The sequence below is a fragment of the Canis lupus genome, chromosome 15 (assembly GCF_003254725.2).
Source record: "Canis lupus dingo isolate Sandy chromosome 15, ASM325472v2, whole genome shotgun sequence".
In the NCBI taxonomy this organism is placed as follows: Eukaryota; Metazoa; Chordata; class Mammalia; order Carnivora; family Canidae; genus Canis; species Canis lupus.
Genome location: NC_064257.1, coordinates 35,775,307 through 35,787,630, shown reverse-complemented (window position 1 = coordinate 35,787,630; position 12,324 = coordinate 35,775,307). Strand labels below are relative to the sequence as shown.

Genomic DNA, 12,324 nt, shown 5'->3' with positions numbered 1-12,324 from the left:
TCCAATCCGCTCGGCCCCGCCCCCTCCAATCCGCTCGCCGCCCCCCCAATCCGCTCGGCCCCGCCCCCTCCAATCCGCTCACCGCCCCCCCATCCGCTCGGCCCCGCCCCCTCCAATCCGCTCACCGCCCCCCATCCGCTCGGCCCCGCCCCCTCCAATCCGCTCACCGCCCCCCATCCGCTCGGCCCCGCCCCCTCCAACCCGCTCGGCCCCGCCCCCCCCATCCGCTCGCCCCAGCCCTCCAACCCGCTCGCCGCCCCCACCCACTCCCCGCCCCCTCTCCCAACCGGACGGGCGCGGCGGCAGCGCGAGGGCCCACACCCCGAGCGAGGGGTAGTGCTAACCCTTGACCGGGACAGTCCTGGTTCCGCCCCGTCCGGCTCTGGGCGCGTGTGCCGGGGACCACTGCCCCTACTCTGCAGATCGGGCCCCGAAGCTGGCTTACCGGGGAGAAGGGCGGGCTGCGCGGACGAACCCCTGCGGGGGGGGCTCCTGGGTCCGCGCGGCCGCGGGGGGGGCGGGTGCCGCGCACAATTTTCGGTTGGCCAGCTCCGCTCCGGGATCCCCTCCCAGAAGGTCCCCGAGATGAAGGGAGATCCGGGCGGGGGAGGCTAGACCGGGACGAGAGAACCCCCTGGCGCCTCTGCCCCCCGTCCCCTAACGCCTTCCCGAAGGATAGGTCGGACCGGCTCCCGGACCCAAACTCTCGGAGGTAAAAGTGGTTTCAGCTCAGCGTCCCTCCCCCATCTCCCCGGCCGTCCGTGGCGGGGCCTACTCTCGATTTGCCACCAGGGTTGGAGACAGAGTCACGTTTGTTTAAGGAAGATGGTCTGTGATTCTCACTCACGCCTCTTCTCACCTGTCACCTGCTGTGACAACACTGACAGGGACCGGGTTTGGTTTTGAGCCTTATTTTATTTTGCTCATACGCTTGCATTAGAAGCTCTGTGTTAGGCTGTGGGACACACAAAGACAGGAAAGGCACTTTCCCTGCCCAGCAAAGACTGCAATCAAAAGGAAGGCACTTTATAAACTCGAAAAATAGACCATAAAAGCAGGCTGAGGCCTGTAAAACCATAAAATGTAAAAGTCAATTTTAGGGTTATTTTAAAAGCCCTCTAAAAACAAAGAAGAGAAAGCAAAAAAAAAAAAAACCTGTTAGATGAACATAAGAAGAATATAGCTTTGTACTTTGGTCTTACAAGAGAAAAAATTGGTAGGAAAGAAAAAAAGGAAAGAAAAGAATTCAATAGAGAATATGAGTAAAAGAGACCCTACAGGAGAAGAAAAATCCATATATTACCCAGGCTTGGACACAAAATCACAAAGAGGTGTGTGTGTATGTGTGTGTGTGTCTATACAATAGTTTTAAAGAGAAAGGTATATAGAGAAAAATAATACAGGAGAAATATAGTGAAAACAAACACGTAAAGTTACTAATTTCAGAGAAATATCCAAATTTTCTAACATTTCTGCTAAGGACTTGAATCTGTGATGTTTTGCAATTATAGGCATATTTGTAGATTTATGAAGTTGTAGGTGTGAAGGAGCAGGTGAAATAATGGTAATATAGAAGGCTTTGGGGTTCCATAAACTGGTCTTAATCCCGCTGTTACTTATGAGTTATTTGATCCTGGGAAATGTCCTTAATTTCCCCAACCTCAGTTTTCTCATCCATCTTCTCAGGGGGGTAATTGTTTCTTTCTATTTCATGGACTTGTTTGAACTTTATAGAAAATGGAATGGAAAACACTTTACCCAGTGCCTAGCTCTAAATAATAGGTGTAATTCTTATTATATTACTACTACCACAGCAGCAACTGCTGCTGCTAGTTTATTTTAATACTTTTATTTCTCTTCCTGGTCAATTAAGTTCAAGGTAAGATTTCAGCCACAAGGTCCCCTCCGGAGTTCTCAGAATGTACCACGAACTGAAAGCTGACAAGTTTTGGGGAAGTAAAAAAAAGAAATGCTCATTCTTTTCATGGGGACATTGATTTGTGGGTGAACTGTGTCCATTACAGTCCAGGTACACAGCATTGGCTGAAAAGTCCCTGCAAAGAAGAGGTTTGCAGAAGCAAGAAGAACAAGAGTGAGCTGCTCTGCCCCTAGGTCATTGTTAAGCAAGTAATTACAGATCATTTCCTTAATAATAACCAGCATCCCTGTAGCACTTCTCAGTTCACAGGGTACTTTTTACATCATCTTACTCGCATTGGCTGACTTCCCCTGTTCTCCTTCCCTTTGACACTCAGGCTGTTTTTTGTTTTTTTGTTTTTTCAGTTTGCAAAAGGGGCAGACAAATGTCAACAGGAAAGTCCACACAAAATACGCCAGCAGGGCCTTAAAGGTCAAGCTGAAGGTAACTTCCTATCAGTGTGCTCTGCTTCTGACCTAATCGAAAGAGGCAGGTCATTGAGCAGGCCAAGGACCTAGTGGCTCCTGGCCCGCAGGTAAACAAAAAATTGCTAGCTCTGGTCTCTACACACTATCCAAGGACACAGTTTACAGCCCTTTCTCCTAGTATTTGTCCAAGTGGGTGGGAAGGAGGTGGGCAAAAATGGCTTTAGGTCTGAATCTGTCTAAATCTTTGTTTGCATATGGGAGCTAAACAAAGATAAAGCGTTTTATCTCCTACTAAGAGACTCTGGAAATCCATTTTCCCTGAGTTGTAGAGAGAGTTGTTAAGAAAATCAAACACAGGGAAGCCCCTGTGGCTTAGTGGTTTAGGGCTGCCTTCAGCCCAGGGTGTGATCCTGGAGACCTGGGATGGAGTCCCACGTTGGGCTCCCTGCGTGGAGCCTGCTTCTCCCTCTGCCTGTGTCTCTGCCTCTTTCTCTCTCTGTCTAATAAATAAAATCTTTAAAAAAATCAAACAGATTGCTTCAAATAATACCTGGTAGATAGTGTTATTGTTCATTTCATTTGGAGTTGGTCTTGGACTTTAGGGTTGGTCATTAGAAAAACCCCATTCTTCTTTTTCCACTTCTACTTCCATGAAGTTTGGAATGTTAAGAATGTGCATGAAGGTGAGTCAGGTTCCCCAAATTTGCAGCAGTATTGCTGGTAGATTGAGAGGACTCAAATGAAGGGTTTCAGGGAATTTGAGTTCAGGATTTCTTACAAAAGTTGGTGGTCAGTTATCCCTCCTTTTCAAAGGCTAGTGGTTATTCACAAGACAGGACTAGAAAGAGGACAGATCTGGACATCTACCTTGAAGAAATTAATAGGCAATTATTTCCCTATCGGCCTACCATGAGTAGCCACACTGCATACATTACCTGTGTTTGAAAATTGCAACAAGCCTGTAAGAAAGATATTAGTATCCATACCTGATAGAAGAAGGACCTAAGGTGCACTGAGTTTCAGCAGATAGATCTAAGAGAAAAAGCTGGTGAGAACCAGAGGCAGGATTGGACCTGCTGTCAAGACCAGGGTCTTTCCATAGTGTCATCCATCCCTGTGATGATCCACATGAAAAAACCTGGCTCAGTGGCCACACATAATTGCATAATGCCAGAGGAATGCTAGCATTAATTAAATCAACCAGTATGGTGTTTACCTTGGAAGAACAGTGTATTTTACGCCCATGTCCCCTAACATGTCTCAAATGTAACATGTTCCCGACTTAATTGGAAACCTTTGAACTTAATTGCCCCTTCCCCCATAGCTGCTCTGTCTCCATTGATGGCAACTCCACCCTTTGTTTCCTGAGCTCTTTATCTCATACCCCACATCCAAACCATCACCCAGTCCTGCAGGCTCTACTTTCCAAATGGATCTAGAATCTAACCACCCTTCCCCACTTCTATTCTTCCCATTATCTCTTGCCTCTCAATGACTGTAGCCACCCAACAGATGTCTTTATTTCACCCTAACCCCCTTGTACAGTCGCTTCCCAGCTCAGCGGCCACAGTGGTTCATTCCAGATTCCCATTTCACTGAGAGAGTGACCCACAGGGCCCTCACTCTCTCTCTGATCTCACCTATCCTTCTCTACGTTGTTTCCTCTGCTTAAGTTCTACTACTCTCCTGGCGGTTCCTCAAACACACCGGGTATCCTTCCTCTTCCAAATGCTTTCTCCATGGGCTTACGCTGCTGTGGCTCATGGTGCGCCTCATGCTGCCCAAGCTGGGGGCCACATAGTACCTAACTTAACCATCATATGAGGTACATGCTATTCTTATCAGCCCTTTTGAAAGATGGGGAAATTGAAGCGTGGGGATTTAAGGAGCATGATGAGTCCATGCTCTTAACGACTAGCCTCTGCCACCTCTAAAAATGATGCTTGAAGTCACCATGTTAAAGCCCTTGTTTTTTTGAGCTATTCATCTTTTTCATCTGTCAGAAGCTAGATTTAAACATATATTTTATTTTTTTAGCATGTATCTTAGATGTGAATTTGCAGGTGTTTGCTATGCAATCCAGTGACATTTTCCTTCTATTTCAACGCAGAGACTCTGGTAGTCATGTTATTTTTATTTTGCACAACAAAGACATTCACTGGCTTTGACTTTCTTTTCCTGGTTGGCACATCTTATTGGTTTAGTTCAAAGAACTTTATAATCCCTTCTAGGAATAGTTGGCTGTCTTCTTCTCTCATTCATTCTTTACCAATCTTTCACTTAATCAATAGGGAGATTAATATGTACAGAAGTACAGAAGCATAACAACTTCTAGAGACTACTGGTTCCATTCATATGTTCTCTGAATTATTGGAGAGATGGAATCAGAGCAGATACCTGCTATTAGCAGTTGGCTTAGGGGAACGAGAACTTCCAGTTTCCCTATGAGTGAAAAAGTGCCAGAACCCATGGGTAAAGATTTTTATTGCAGATAGACTTAGGATAAAGTGAATGAAAGAGGAGTGAATTGAGTTAGGAGAATTGGAAGATGAAAAGTGTGCCAAGAAATAAGGGAGTAGAATCTTAGGGATTTGGATGAGTGTGGAGTGTGTAAATATATATGAAAATCTTCTACCAACCTTTACTATTGGCCATCCAAGTTCCAAATACATCAACCCAACAATTTGTCCTCAATTTTCCACCGGCCCTTTTTTTCCACTGTCAGAATGAACCCAATGCCTGTGAAACAAATCTTCAGTAATGTGAAAAAGTATCAATGACATAGTTTTTGTTAACCTTTTCTCTTTTATAAGCTTTAACATCACGTCTTTTTGCTTTTCCATTTTTGTTTTTATAATCACTTGGAAGTAAAACCACATTCTCCTTGGTAAATATTAGCACAAAATTGCTCCCACCTATTACGTTTGCTCTGTGTGCTAGGCACCCTGCTTGGGTGTTTACACACATTACATCATTGTCTCCTCATGAAAGCTTTAAGGTACAAAATTATCTTCCTACTTTATGGAAGAGGAGCCTGAGTCCCAGAGCTACTAAGTAATTAAAATGTAGGCCCCCTGGAGAAAAAATATGTGGGTTTTTTTGTTTTTTGTTTTTCTCTTTGTTGTCATCATTTTTAAACTGTCCTGTTTCTGGCACCAGAACAGTGCCTCACACATGGTACATACTCAATAAATATATTTAGAATGTTAAATGATCTTGCTCACACAACTGTAAATGCCAAACTGACAGGCTTCTCCATTCCAAAGTCTGTATCTTGAATCACCTGCTACAAATGCCTCTGAGAGTCTTGTCAATGTGGCTCTTTGAGAGAACTGATGGACACCTTTAAATTAGCAGCCTGAGATGGGATGTGTCTCACATTGTTCCCTTTTTTATATAAACTCCCGAAGGCCCTTTTTCCTGCCCAAATGAAAATATCATTGCCACTTTTTTCATCGTAAAAATCACCAAGCTCATTGAGAAATAATAATACAAAAAAGTATAAAAATTTAAGACAAGGGTTAGGCTGAAGCAAGGGAAACATTTACCTGTGGTGTGACACCTAAGGAGGAGGGCAAAAACAAACAACATTTTAATTCACTATTTTTAAAAATAAAAATCAGGGGGATCCCTGGGTGGCTCAGCGGTTTGGCGCCTGCCTTTGGCCCAAGGCGCGATCCTGGAGTCCCGGGATGGAGTCCCACGTCGGGCTCCCGGTGCATAGAGCCTGTTTCTCCCTCCTCCTGTGTCTCTTTTTTTTTTTTTTTTTTTTTTAATTTTTATTTATTTATGATAGTCACACAGAGAGAAAGGCAGAGACACAGGCAGAGGGAGAAGCAGGCTCCATGCACCAGGAGCCCGATGTGGGATTCGATCCCGGGTCTCCAGGATCGCGCCCTGGGCCAAAGGCAGGCGCCAAACCGCTGCGCCACCCAGGGATCCCTCCTCCTGTGTCTCTGCCTCTTTCTCTCTCTCTCTCTATGTCTATCATAAATAAATAAATAAATCTTTAAAAAAAATAAAAATAAAAATAAATAAAAAAAATAAAAATCAATGCAAAGAATTCCACGATGAGGGCAGCCCCAGTGGCACAGCGGTCTAGCGCCACCTGCAGCCCGGGGCATGATCCTGGAGACCTGGGATGGAGTCCCACGTGGGGCTCCCTGCGTGGAGCCCGCTTCTCCCTCTGCCTGTGTCTCTGCCTCTCTCTCTGTGTCTCTATGAATAAATAAATAAAATTTAAAAAAAATTCCACGATGAGCAAAATACCAAAAATGTACATAAATACGAGATCTGTGGGCCAGGACGAAGGTGTGGCGAGGGAGGCACCTGCTCTAAGGGTCATGTGAGTGCAGTCAGAACCTGTCAGTATTTAAAGTCTTGATATTTTGTCCACCATGGATTTTTTCCTGCATTGACTTGGAATTTTTTTTTTTATAAATTGCATTAGTATGTTATTTATTTCGATAACTGAAGTTTGGGGGCCACTTCCTTCAATTTTGCACCTAGCCCTAATCCCAAACCTGATAGAAATGAATAGAGAGGTTGCTCCAAATCGAAGACAACCACTATTAATGTTCGGTGAACAGCTTCTCAAACATCTGACTTGGCAGGTGTTTTTTTTATCCCCACTGCTCCCATTCTTTCCACTTTTGATATATAGTTAACCACGGTAAGCAGTGACTGTGTTGTGCCCAAGATTGCGAATCCGAGAAACCACCGAGGAGCCGACACCGATGCAAACACACGAGGGTTTATTTACAAGCTCGAGCTTGGGTCCAAGTGTACCCGACACAGCGGAGCAGGGACTTGGACCCCGAGGCTAAGAGGCGTAGCAGCTTTATAGGGGCCAGTGGGATTGTAACATAGGCAGAAAGTTGCACAGTCATGTCGGTCCACACGCAGGTGGCCGATTGAATTACATTTTACCCTATAGTATCCATTTGAGCTGGCTTCTTGTTTTGGTCAGAATTGGCGCGCAGTTTTGGGGGGCACAAGGCGGGGTTACGTTGTTATGAGCCGATTTCCGATTAGGGTGTGCCCAGCAGCCTGACTGGGGTGGGGCAGCGCCTTAAGCAATAAGCAGGTCCTGTGGGGGTGATACAGGAGGTGGCGGGTGCAGCACAAAATGGAGTTAGTCCTGCTCTGCTTGTCCAGGGGTAGGGGATTTTTGTTAAACTTCCTGGGTCCCACAACTGCAGCATTGTTTTGATGGGACACGGGGCAATCCGTGTTATGGGCATACCAAGGTTATTTAATTAATAAACTCCCTGTTTATTAAATAACATGTCAACAAACATTATTGTACATACTTTTTTGCCCCCTTATCTGATTATTTCTTGGGATGAGTTCCTAGATTTGGAATTGCTGGGTCAAAGGGTTTGTGCTTTTAAAAGCAATGAAGAAAAAAATAACAATAATAAATAAATAAATAATAAAAAATAAAAGCAATGAAGGCCACTTGGAATCATGGGCTGTTGAGTTTAGCCCCCTTTATGCAAGCTTTACAGAATTTATTTTTTTCAGTTTTTATTTTAATTCCATTTAGTTAACATGCAGTATAATATTAGTTTCAGGTGTACAATTTAGTGACCCAACACACTTCCATACATCACCCGAAGCTCAGGTTTACAAAATTTTTAATGTATTCCCTTTTCTTTGGACAGGACCAGGAGACAAAATGTCATCACAATTTTTTCCGATATCCCTGGCTTCCGAAGGTAAAGAAGAAATCTGTCCATGAGTTCTTGTTTTGTGCCTGGTACAGTCAGTCTCTACAATAGATTGGGAACGTGGGAAAAGGAGAATGACACACGACGTGAAGGCCTCAGACATGGCCTTTCTGTGTAAAGAGGTTACAAATGACCTGCTGAGAAGGTTCCCTTCCACTTTTTAATTCTGCAAAGAAAAATCTTCACATTGGAAGATTGTCATATTTGATTAAATTGTCATATTTGGCCAGATTGCTAGGGAAATTCATGACATAAAACAAGTAACTCAATTATTTGTCATAATAAAGGTCATGAATAACTACATTTTATCAAAATCTGTCCTCTCCTTTCCTTTTCCAGCCTTTCCCTCCTCCTCCTGCTTCTTTACAAGTGTATAAGGAATTCGTATTTATCGGTATAGAAGAATAACTTCTTTGTCACTTACAAATTTGGCAAAGATTTGAACACTGGGTAACACCAAGAGTGTGTTACAGGTAACAGGCACTCTAGGCACTTTTCATGGGCTCAGGGAAAGTCACGCAATGGATTCTCCCTCAGAAACTCCTGAAGGAACCAAGCCAATATCTTCATCTCAGACTTCTGGCCTCCAGGACTGTGAGAGAATAAATGCCTGCTGTGTTAAGCCCCTCCATTTGTGGTGATTTGTTATAGCAGCCCTAGTTCTATGTGACTAAGAAGTAATTCAAGTGGAGAGAAGGGTTGGCTAAGGGCCAATGCTTAAGTGGGTTTATAATTCAGGAATCTTGCTAGAGTGGGGTGAAGGTGGTCCCTCCAAAATGGTAGTTGTCCATGTCCTAATCTCTGCAATGGGACCTTATTTGGCAAAAGGACCTTTCAAATGTAATTGAAGGAAGGATCTCAAGATGAGATCATCCTGGACTTAAGGTGGGTCCTGAATCCAAGGACAAGTGTCCTTGTGAGAAAAAGAAGGGCCTGTAAACATAGAGGCAGAGATTGGAGTTACACAGCCAGTGAGTGCCTGAGCCACCAGAAGTTGCAAGAGATAAGGAAGGATTCTTCTGTAGAGCCTTTGGAGGGAGCATAGTCCTACTGACACCTTGATTTTGGACTCCTGAACTCCAGGACTGTGAGAGAATAAAGTTCTGTTGTCTTAAGCTGCCAAGTTTGTGGTAATTTATTTCGGCAGCCATAGGAAACTGATATACTTGGTGTTTAGAGTTCTAGTTTTTTCTATTTCTTTATAACTAAAAGGCACTTGGCTTTGGAGTTGGGAAGAAATGTCTTGTCAATCCAGGATGCTTGAACTTGTTTGGAAAGGGTTTAAACTTGGGCATTCAAGATTTTAAGCCACCTAGGGTGGGGTGGACAGTAAGTTTGTGAGGTTTATCTTGGGAGGAGAGAGGGTTGGTTGAGGGAGAGATGTCCAGCCTACCAATGACTCACCTGTTACAGGACATCAGTGGTCCCATCCTGGGATGTCAGGTCTAGCTCTGTCCTGAGAGTGGTGGCGTAGGGTACAAGTACAGTTTCTGGCAATGCCATTCAACCCCAAGTCCCTTTAGGTCCTTGACTTTTCTTGCCTCTTCCTGGGCCTCAGTCTGTTGGCTCTGCCCTTCCATACTCCTGCTGTCTCCAAGCCCAGCTGCCTGGACCCACCCTCACCTGTCTTTGCTCATGTATTATAAGGCCTAGATTTCATATATTGCCTTGACGTCTTTGAGCTTCACAGAGCCCCCAAGACCTAATTGTAAGTCTCTCTGTTCTTGCCAGATTTGACCTCCACCCAGTGAGAAAGGTTCCCCACCCCTGTAGTTTCTCCATCAGTTGGACCAGTTATACTCCAGTGGTCTTCAACCTAATGGGTTTCACAAGTCAATTACATCCTCTTGAGGGAAGCTGGAGGCACCTCACCCTTTTATTACTACAAAGCCTGCCTCCTGCCATCTGTCTGTTTCACTCTGCTCCTGAGTGTGGTCATGATGTGACCCTGCCTGGCAGGTAGTGTCCTCCTCCCCTGGGCTGTGAGTGTAAGTGACTAATAACCCACTATCTATTTCATCAGTCCAGTGTGAAGTGTCATATGTTTAGTCATTTCATACTATTTGGGGCAAGGGATCCTTCCTTCACCCACAAGGTGAATCACAACACTCTGTGTTGAGCCCAAAGCTTCCACTCTGCAATTTTCTTTCTTCCAGGCCCATTACCTGCAGAAAAACATGCTTGGGTTTCTATCCCAGACATTCCCACTTTCCCACCTGAATCCCTGGCCAAATAGCCAATTCTCAGGCAGCCTCTAAGCTCCAGACCAGTAACCCCCAGCCCGGCTGTATCTTTTACCTGCTTAGAGAAGAGAGGTGCTTTCAAGATACTCCAGTATTTTAGGAGGTGAAAGTGGGTGCAGGGCCCAGGGTAGGAGGGGGGGATGTGTTTTCAGTTATCCTTTCCCTTTCTCTGATTTAAGATGTCAATTCCAAGCTCCAGAATTCCTGCTTGTGGCTATGGGTATCTGAAACCAATTTTTTTTTTAAATTTTTTATTTATTTATGATAGTCACACAGAGAGAGAGAGAGATAGAGAGAGGCAGAGGGAGAAGCAGGCTCCATGCACCGGGACCCCGACGTGGGACTCAATCCCGCGTCTCCAGGATTGGGCCCTGGGCCAAAGGCAGGCGCTAAACCGCTGCACCACCCAGGGATCCCTGAAACCAAAATTTCCACCCTCAAGCATTAAAAAGCCAGAAAGAAAGAAAAAGAGAAAGACTTTTGATCATTTCAAATTTTATGAATAAAAACAAAACATCTGTTCATAAATTCAGTTGACTTCTCTCTTCCTCCCTTCCAATCCCTTTCCCTCACTTCCTTCCCCTCTACAGCCAGGCTTCTTCTTTTTATTAAGGGTACAAGCCCATGGATTGTATGCACAGATACATGCCACCATCACCACAGTCCATTTTAGAACATTTTTATTGTCTCAGAAAGAAACCCTGGGCCATAACCCCCATCCTTCATCTCCCTTCCAGCCCCAAGCAACCACTAATCTACTTTTTGGCTCCATGGATGTGCCTATTCTAGACATCTCATGGGATATAATGGTATCTTATAATGTGGAGACTTAATGTGGCTTCTTTCACTTAATATAATATTTCCAAGTTTCATCAGTCATGTATCCTTCTTGTGGCTGATTACTATTCCATTGTGTGGATATACCACATCTTGTTTATCTATTCATCAATTGATGAATATTTGGGTTGTTTTTATCTTTTTATTTTTTAAAGATTTTATTTATTTGAGAGAGAGGGACAGAGAGACGGAAGACAGAGAGAGAGCATGAGCCGGGTAAGGGACAGAGGGAGAAGCAGACTCCCTGCTGAGCAAGGAGCCCAATGTGGGGCTTAATCCTGGGACCCCAGGTCATGGCCTGAGCTGAAGGCAGGTGCTTTTCTAACTGAGCCACCCAGGCGTCCCTGTTTCTATCTTTTGACTGCTATGTATAATATTGCTATAAATATTCATGTACAAGTTTTCATGGGGAAATACGTCTTCATTTCTAGGAGTGGAATGGCTGGGTCACATGGCAACTGTATGTTCAACTTTTTGAGGAACTGCCAGTTTGTTTTTCAACATTCCTGCCAGCAGAATGTTTGAGTTTCCAATTCCTACACACCCTTCCCAATTCTTGTCATTATCTTTGCTTTTTTATGGTTTTGTTTTTGAAGACTCTCTAGTCTGGACCGAGGATGCCCCGAAGGGTAGTAGCTGTGTCTCTTGCTGCCAAAATGGTGGTGTAAGGGTAATAGTACATATTTTCACAGTGATGAGAAGAACCAATATTTTAATGCCTCAAAATATGATCCCACTATCCTGTAACAGGCCCCCTTATCTATTCACACAACAAATATAGACTCATTCCCCCTGAAGTACTAAGCACTGTGCTCCATGCCATGGGAAACAGGTGAGCTGTGTCTTCTGCCCTCGAGATCCAAGCCCTGCATCCCTGCCTCAGTTGGGGAGCAAAAGCTGTGTCCTCCTCCTGAGAGGCTCACCTATCCTCCTGCTCCACCTTGGCTGGTGAGAGCCTTGCCCTTCTGGCCAAAAGAGCAGGGATGACAGATATTTTTCTTTTCTTTCTTTTTAACAGATAAAGGAAAAGATGACTCAGTCAAAAAGGACAGGCCATACAAGATCTTTTTCAAAGATCTCTTTCTTTTCAAAGAAAATGAAATGGCAGCAAAGAAAAAGGTAAAGTTTTATTAAAAACCCAATCCAAATTAATGTTAGAAATGTAT

The 12,324-nt window shown here is 44.4% G+C and overlaps 1 protein-coding gene across 8 annotated transcripts in view; it reads left to right on the top strand.

The window, feature by feature from the left end:
• The first annotated feature begins 354 nt into the window (after positions 1–354).
• The window catches only part of CCDC38 (coiled-coil domain containing 38), a 50,531-nt gene continuing 38,561 nt past the window's right edge, over positions 355–12,324 (top strand). For 4 of the 8 annotated variants that reach the window (XM_025439156.3, XM_049093940.1, XM_049093939.1 and 1 more), the window contains exons 1-3: positions 363–712; positions 8,013–8,066; positions 12,177–12,277. In XM_025439156.3, coding sequence (XP_025294941.1) covers positions 8,027–8,066; positions 12,177–12,277 — 141 coding nt within the window. In that variant the 5' untranslated portion in view covers positions 363–712; positions 8,013–8,026. Of the gene's footprint in view, positions 713–8,012; positions 8,067–12,176; positions 12,278–12,324 lie in introns of all 8 variants that reach the window. The other 4 variants (XM_049093942.1, XM_049093936.1, XM_049093937.1 and 1 more) reach the window with 3 other exon arrangements.